At 41.5% G+C, this 9,007-nt stretch overlaps 1 protein-coding gene across 1 annotated transcript; it reads right to left on the bottom strand.

Annotated features, from left to right (window-relative positions):
* Window positions 1-1,818: 1,818 nt before the first annotated feature.
* On the bottom strand, window positions 1,819-8,681 carry mycn (MYCN proto-oncogene, bHLH transcription factor). Its single transcript, XM_079374930.1, has 3 exons — window positions 8,570-8,681; window positions 7,320-7,970; window positions 1,819-5,416 (listed from the first exon to the last, which is right to left on the bottom strand). The coding sequence occupies exons 2-3, from the start codon at window positions 7,963-7,965 to the stop codon at window positions 4,698-4,700; spliced, it is 1,365 nt and encodes a 454-aa protein (XP_079231056.1). The 5' UTR covers window positions 7,966-7,970; window positions 8,570-8,681; the 3' UTR covers window positions 1,819-4,697.
* Window positions 8,682-9,007: the final 326 nt, after the last annotated feature.

Raw genomic sequence — 9,007 nt, 5'->3', positions numbered from 1 at the left:
CTATGGGTCACAGACTCACTGCTGTGATTGTGTGCAAGGGATCTGCAACTAAATAATAGCTTTTAATCTTTTATATCTGCCTTATATTCAACTGTCCCAATACTTATGCTCACATCAATGAGTGGGATGAACTCTAAAAGTGCTGTTCTTTTTATTTGGTAAAACATGTATGTGTTGAAACGGCTGAAACAGCAAAATGTGACATTCTGTAGTTTTGTCTCATATTCATCTTTTAATCATATTTGCAAATGTCTTGACTCCACAGCCAACAGAGCAATTTTGTCTTTATTGTTCCAATACTTATGGAAGGCACTGTATGTGTGTGTGTGTGTGTGTGTGTGTGTGTATGTATGTATGTTTTTTCTTTTTTTATTCATTAAAGAATAACTTGTCACGGTTTCCGCAAAAATAATAAGCAGCACAGCTATTTTTAACATTGAAAATAAGATAATAATACATTTATATTTGAACACCGAGTTATAATTGATCATATCTGAGCACCAAATTATCAAATAAACAAAAATGATTGTGATTACAATACAAGAGAAAATATTGACATAATATTGTCTTCATCATGTAGTTCTGCCAGAAACAGAATAAAGCAACATTTGTTTTAGATGAAGTCAGTCAGATTTGGAGGGTGTCCTGCTTCTTTCTATGTGTGTGTGTGTGTGTGCACCTGGTATTCCCTACAATCTGAGGATCAAATGTCCCCACAAGTATAGTAATACCAGTCAATTTTGACCTTGTGGTGAAATTTTTAGGTCCCAATGAGGAAAACAGCTAATACATCATATAGAATGAAGTCTTTTGGAAATCTAAAATAGCAGATGGTTTTGTGTGAGGGGTAGGGTTAGGGTAAGTGGATAGAAAATACAGTTTAGAAAAACCATGGAATGTCCCCACAAAAAAAGAAAAAAGATTAAAAAAAAGGAAATCAGTATGTATGTGTGTGTGGTTGGGTGTGGGTATGTTGTGTGATGCTGAGGTCAGACTCATTGTGTCATGAATGAAAGACTGTGTTTGCGCACGTGCTGGAGGTTAAAATGAAAATGAGCTTAAAAGCAACAAAGAAAACACAATGGACGATTCTCTGAAGAAGCGACAGGGAGGAGAGAGAGAGGTGGCTGACATTTACAGGACACTGCCATCTGTATGGTAATTGCTACACACTGGTAAAGTTTGATCACACATGAATTTTCTTTTTCTCCTTCTCTCTCACTACTACAGTACACATATTATCACATTCTGCACCTGACCCAGAACAGATGGCACCCCCTCCCCTCTCCTCTTGCCCCCCTGGAGACAATGCCCATCCAGTGAGGGGCATTTTTAAAGCTGGCATCCTTTTGTTTTGGTGGCAACTCTGCATGTTATATGGATTAGAACATTTCTAATGGTGCCGGTTGATAAGAATCAGAGCATGTTGTTGTGACTTTGGCTTTTGTTGTAAATCCTGTCTTTAGCCTGTCTACAGTTTTCCATATGCTGTCCATCCTGTGAGTCCACAACAAGCAGAGCAGCAGAGGCTTGACTGACAGGCTGACACTGAAATGTTCCACGGCACAGCTAATCTGTTGAATACTACTGGCATGTAAACATTCCAGAGGAGTAATTTTTTAAGGTGTGGGGTTTTGAAAATGCCATAATACTGCGCATATATATGTATGCTTTTATGGCATTACCTTTTGATGGGACCCATCAAACCCTTCAAAATCTGTGCCTTCTGACTGAACTTCATAACCCCTTTTGAGACTGATTCAAATATAGACACAAATATTTAACCATACCATAAACAATCATACACTCACATAGCATGAAGCTCTTGTCTCCAAGTTTATTATAGGACAACATGCATGTGTCTGAGACCAGTACATATCAGTCAGACAGCAATAACTAATGTTTGAGCAGGAGAAAAGAAATATGAGAACATAATGTGACATATACACATGAAGGGTGAATACAGGTAAATTGATACAACATTTCAATTTATTTTTTTTATTTATACATTGTAAAAGGATTTTTCAAAGTTGTAAATAAAAATAATTGGAGTATGTTTTACAAGAAAATGCTATTTTAGTTTTTCTACTTCAAAATTTCACATGTAATATTAGTTGCCATTATTTAATAAACAGTGTTGATATTGTAAAATTCATAAATTATGAAAAAAAAATCAATTTCAGCAGTAAAGCAGCTCTACAAATCAAAATTTCATGCTTGTAAAGTATAGAGGAGATATTTAGCTATTTAAACCCACTATTGCTTGAGGGGTTAAACATCACATTTTAAAACTTCAATGACAAACGATCAGAAAGTCTCCCATTTTATCCATATTCACCCGTATCTTTGAAAATCTCAGGTTTGAAAACTAAATAACATAGTGTTGTACAGTGGCCAGTTTTATCAGTGTACACATGGTGGTGTGTTATTGTCTTAGCTCAAGGCTTTGTTTTTGTTTTTTCCATAACCAGGCAGGATAAGCCATCGACCAGATGGCACAGTGGGGTCCCATGGTTACCTCATCCTGGGGACCAAACATCGCAGACACGCACACATCTACAGCACAGACTGTTATGTAACCAATCAGTCTAGACGGTCCAGTTTATAATCGCAGGTCTCTCTCTCTCTCTCTCTCTCTCTCTCTCTGTGCTCGGCCAGACCTTGTTTCTCCTGTATTGCAGCAGTAGAATTCTTATTCTGTCTGTTTATTTTGGACTAGAGAAAATGGTTCATTGTGACACATTGGTGGGCGGGTCTTCAGTCAGCTTTCAGGCCATGTGATTGAAGTTAGTAAACACAAGCCCGCTCCTCGGTTCAGCAGGATATTAGACTCACAGGTCACGATGGCCTCCGCACAAAAGACGCCCCCCTCTCCCGCCATTTGCACGTACACGTACACACACATGCACAAACAGAATAAAACACACTCACACTTGAAGCCTGCCACGCTGCAGCTGCTCCAGTTTCCATGGTAACGTGCAGAACAATGAGGTAAGAAGCTGCGGGGGCCAGTCTGAGTGTGCGCTGCACACGCTTTCATATCCACTCGCACTGAGAGTGTGTGTGCCAGCGTTTGTTTTTGTGTACGAGTGCCTGAAAGTGCATGTGGATGTGCCCTGCCGATTTCAAAATCGACTGAAAGAGAGAGAGAGAGTGAATAACGAGGGAGATACTCGTTCTCCTTTGTCAGCGAGGGCTTGGTCAACCAGATCTTTCTTCATAGCGAGGCAGATGGAGGGAGAATGGCTTGACGAATGAAAAACAGGAAAGGCTGAAAAGAAAATTAGGGAAAAAATGTCCAAAACATGCTACAAATATGAGATTTGTTCAAAACAGGAGTCAATTCAAGTGTGTAGATATTAGATTTGTTTCAAGTATCTAATGATAAAGTCAGTTTTGACTTGATGTTGAGAGAAAAAATAGATTTGTCCTGTTATTTATGCTTGAAATGAGTGACAGGTATTTTTATTTGATAGTATGATTTAACTGTGGGTTTTTGCTTTCAAAGTCATAACTTACATCCCCTTGAAAGTCAGAACTTAGCGAGTTTTTCAGGGCTGTTTGAAATGTGGATGTTGCCGCCCACAGAGGGGCTTCAAGCATGTCTGAAATGTAGTTCAGCGTTTTGTTTCTCAATTCCTGACAGGACTCAAACAGCACTAGCGGCGGTACAGAAGCACTCATCCTTTGACAAGCTCTTTTGTTTTCAAAATGTCTATTTATTTTTCAAAATGAGGTATTTCAAAGTGCTGTGAGTTGCAGCACTAAAATGTACATTATAGAAAAGGAGAAAAAAAAACACCTTTTTTCCCACTGACCCAGTTCTATGAACCCAATACTTACAAATATATAAACAAAGAAAGAGAAAGACAGCAAAGAACAGAAGCCTTATAACTGGAGATAGAAATAATTTTCTGTACAAAAGAAATTAAGGTAGAAAAAAGGATAAAAACAAGATAAAGTGATATCTACTCAGAACTCATTTTCATACGAAAATATAAGTATCAAATTTAGTATGTATCAGAAGCACACTAAAGCATAAATGTAGGAATTAGTAAAGTGTGTCATAACAGAGAGTATTAAGACAAAAAAGAATCCAAAAACAAAACAATGTGTCCTTATATTACAAAAATCCTCACAAATTGAGGTCTTACAGTACTTGTTAAAGGTATAAACTTCCAGTCTAGTTATTGGCAGCTTTTGACATATTTATAAAAACCAAAAGACGATAATCGTATACAAAAACAAGGCAGACTGAGTGTACGTTCTTTTAAAATCTAATCTATTTACAAAAGTGTCTGACATCAAGGTGCGCAGAGGTACATCCATGAGATTCAGCACCGGTGAGGTGTGAGAGATTATAGCCATTCGAAGTGTCTCGTGTCATTTGTTTAGTGTCTGTTTTGCAGGAAGAGCGTGAACACAAAGTTCGTCGACCCAATCACGTTTTGAAGACTAGCTGTGTTTATGAGAGTCTTGCCGTTGAGGAGAAGTTGGGTTTACCCAACTCCGTTGTAGCGTGATTGGGGTGACCTGAAAGTAAACCTGAAACATTCTTGACGTCAAAAAATGTGCAAAAAAGTGTCAGCAGTGAGTGTCCCTAGAATGTACTTTAAGCCGTTAGCCTTAACGCTCTGTCGTTCGTCATTTGACATCGACCATTAGCTGTGAGGCGTTCGGCCAACGAGGGTTAAGGGTTAGCGAGTCCTGGCCTGCTCGAGCTTGCGGAGGAGCTGTTGTTGTCGGGCCTGCAATCTGTCTTTCTCCTGCTGGAGTCGGAGCTCTTGGGCCTCCAGGGAGCTGACGTACTCGGTGGCCTTCTTCAGGATGACCACCTTCGCCGCCTTGTCATTGTGCGCCAGCTCGGGCACCTGGTCGCGCAGAGTGAGGAAGCTAGAGCGCAGGTCGTTCCGCCGCTGGCGCTCCAGGATGTTGTGGTTTCGCCGGCGTTCGCTGTCCTCGGAATCGGAGCATCGTGGGCTGCTGGAGTCGCTCTTCCTCATTCGCTGGCTTGGTATGCCGTTAGTAGGGGAGTTCGGGGAAGAGTTCTGGTTCCTGCCAGTGCGTAGAGTTATAGTGCTGTTGTCGATTCGGAGTTTCTTGCTTGGGGGAGCGCTGGGTATGTCTTGCTGGTCGGAGTAAGGGGATGGGGCTGCGTAGTTATGCTGCTGCTGGTGGATGGAGGCTGCTGCCGTTCTCTTCAGAATGAGCTCCTGTGGAGCTTTGCTCACCCCGGATCCCAACCGCACTCCTGTGGATGCTTGAGAGTTAGAGGCGGCAGACAGACCAGTGCTGGGTATCTTGCTGGTGATGGAACGCCTTTTCTCCACCGTGACAACATCGATCTCCTCTTCTTCTTCGTCATCTTCATCATCATCATCATCATCATCATCTTCTTCATCATCATCCTCATCATCTAGAGGGAAAAAAGGGGATTAGGTTAGCAGGTTTGTTGTGCAACCATTGCTCTAGAGGTCCACAGGTATGAACAAGTGCACTTGAAGGAAACATGCCTGTGTTTTCTCTGGGTGTGTGCAGGAGTTAATGTCTTTGTGTGGGCAGATGAGACAATTGCTCAATGCAATCATCTGAACACGCTCTGTCAAACACAGAGGAGCTGGATTCTCCCCAGACTGGACCACCTTAGATTTGACTTTTACTTTAACACACACCCTCTATTTATGGCACTTAATGAAGGGGTTTGCGAGCACATGAGCATTTCATCATGTCATATTTTCTCACAAAAGCTGCTTTGCTGTAAAGTTAGACATTTCACTTGGTGTTTTCTCAACTGGTGACACATTTCAAGTTAAGCTTAGATGGCAAGACGGCCTCGAGATCTATGACGCCCGAGAGCTATGTTTATGAGATAATGGATGTGATTATCAGCTAAGCCACACATGAAGACTGTTTGGCATTTACTGGAGCCCACAGCCTCTCACTTCAAAAGCTCCCTACAGGAAACCGTCTGCCAGGAGAGACCAAACAGGGCAATTTAGTCTCCAACAGAATGCAGACAGTTAGTGCATTCCCCTTTTCCACTGGTTTCCCGCGAAAAGGGATAACAGCACGGGCGGGGAAAACTAGCGTTGTAATCGTGTGGTCCAATTATTCGCGGGCTTTGCCGAGTAACACTGATCTGTTGGCGTCTTAAGCCGATGCCCTGGAGGGGCGCCAAGCAGACAGCTGGAGGAAAGGCTCCGCTTGTTCAAAGCCGTCACCCTGTAAAGAGAAATGACCCATCATCTCTTTTTTCCCCTTCTTCGTCTTTTTTTCTTGTGATTATCATTCCCTGCACCTCTCTGGAAGATGCTTGGCTTGCCAAACTCAGCCCACTGGGCAGAAAGGGGGGGGGTTGCCTTTCTCGTGGATGCACGCGCATGCCTCCTTTTTCACATGCTGGTGCCCAGTGCCATCTCTTATTCTCTCACCCACGTGTGATTGTCGTTTGGGATTTGCATTTGAAACAAGTTCTCATTTTGAAGGGAAGCGACTTATTGGGGGGCACTGAATTTAGGGGCTTGGCTTTTATGCAATCTGCCCTTGCTCACACCCCCCCTCCCAAACATCTTGGCCTTTGGTTTTACACAATCAAGAGCTCTCAATCTATAAATAAAAATAGCAATTTTAAAAATAACATTCATGTTTTAAAACAATCTTGCATCTCGTAAGAAACCCAATGCTGTGACCTAATAAATTCTCAAATTAGATTGTGATTCCATGCCTTAAGCCAGATTAATGGAGGGCAGATAAGGACATGTTTTCCTGTGTAATGTGGCACAGTGACGTTATTCTCTGCATTAAATCTTTAACCATGAGCTATTCGGCCAAATGGCTCAACATCATGGACAACATCAAATATTACCGCCATCTACTGGGTATGCAGACCGAGTATTACATAAACCCCCATCGCCGCCCACTACTACTACTACTGAGTGTATGTTTGCACGCACATGTGTGTGTGTTTGTGTGTGTGTGTGACCAGCAGTCTGGAATGTCACACACTAATCCGATTCAGTGCCTGTCATATGATCTTCAAGAATTACCTCAATGACTGCTCACAAACTAGGCCAAACTATAGACTGCCAAACTATTTAGAAGCATCATCATCATCATCATAATTCTGTGCTAATGGTCATTAATGATAAAAAAAATTATATAACATAATTATAAAAAAATATATATGTATATACACATACAGAATTGTTTATAAACTGTGAAAAATGGGGAAAAAAATCATTCATGACATGTATTCAGTGACAGTTTCTAGGAAACACTTAACTTAACTTTACATGAATAGCATGTCAAGAGACACTTACCAGAGTCACTTGGAGTCTCATCTGCACTGACTGGAGGCAAGTGTTGGCTCCTCAGCTGTGTCACACTTTGGCTGCTGCTGCTCCCGTTTCTTTTGTTGACTGGATAAGGGAAAACCACGGTAGGGTCCACACACTCTGGTATAGAGTGGCTCATTTCGGGTGTCTTGACTGTCGTGTCTTTACCGGCTTCAGTAACGGTAGGAGCAGAGACAGCTTTCCCAAGTTTCTCATTCACCACCCGCTCCAATTTCTCACGTGCTGAGAAGCCACTCCACATGCAGTCCTGAATGATGATGGAATTATCTGTAGTATCCAAAACTGAGCCAAAGAGGTCCCCGTCTGATGCCCCCCAAATGTCATCTTCTGGTAAGAACAGAAGCTCGGAAGCCCAGTCCAGCGGGTCCGTTAATCCAAAGCCCATCAAAGAGCAATCCCCAGCCACAGCACCCAGCTCCCCTGGGTCCCCTGGAAGCGCTGCCCGGCTCGGGGACAGAGGAGGAGTGGGCAGCAGCTCGAATTTCTTCCAGATGTCCTCACCAGGTGGTGCAGCGTCTGGTCTGCAGAAGTAGAAGTCATCCTCATCCGGATAGAAACAAGGCTGCAAGGAGTCAAACTCCAAATCGGAGTTCATGGTTTTAGCTGGCATTATCCCTGGGAAAGACACAAATTGGTGTCTTAGAATCATCATTATTTAAAAATAAATGCTTCTGTCGCAACAAAGACACTGGGAGGTAAAAAGGAAAACATCTTTTGACTCCCATTCTAATGTCTTTTAAGTGCCATCTCACTGTCCTCACTGTGTAGTGTGAAAATATTCATTATAATACTCTTAAATAAACTTTGATCTGTATGCATGATTTGTAATTATTATATTTGCAATAATTATGATAATAACAATAATAATTATTATTATTATTAAATATTACTACTACTAATAACAAATAAAAATGTACAAATCTTTTGTCATAAAGACATCTGTAAGTAATTAAAAAACACCATAATATAATATTTTGTTGTAATACAGTCCTATACAGTAGTCTCTTCAGCCACAGATGTCTTTGAAGTGTCCTCTCTACATTGTTTATTGTGATAGCGTTCATTAACTCACTTAAACTTTGGACTGTAATTATAGGACAAGACACAAACTCCTTCAATAGCAAGTCGAGCAGACAAGCAAATAGTTTAGAAATAATATTTCGCGTGAATGAAACCGCTAGTTTAACTGACGCTAAAAGACGTGAGCGTCCTACCTCTGAGCGCGTTTTCTTGTCCCTTCTTTATCGCAGTGACTGTGCCCCCGTTTGGAGTCGCACATCTACGCGGGCGACTGAAGACTGTTCTGCGCTTCTGTGTTTGAGGCTGTGAAGTATTATTCTCGCTGCTAGCGCTTAGAAGAGAAGAGACATGGCTCCTCCTCATGTGGGCGGGGCGCTGGCGAGGTATGTGCTGTGTGATTTTCTTTGGAAAGAGCAGCGTTTGCGCTATCTAAGGTGTTTTTGCCAATAACGAAGGGAAGGATCACTCAAAAATAAAAAAAACATGTTCTAAACACGCATGACTTCTTTAATGCAACGCAATTAAAGTAAACGGAGTCCCTTTAATATTCTTCTAAACATATTTTGTGTTTAACGAAAGAACGCGTTTAGAACAACATGATGGTGAATAAATGATGGTTGAATGTTAAAATT

Source organism: Barbus barbus (assembly GCF_936440315.1).
Source record: "Barbus barbus genome assembly, chromosome: 24".
Taxonomy (NCBI): Eukaryota; Metazoa; Chordata; class Actinopteri; order Cypriniformes; family Cyprinidae; genus Barbus; species Barbus barbus.
Note: the sequence above shows the minus strand (reverse complement) of the source record. Positions and strands in the feature narration are given on the sequence as shown.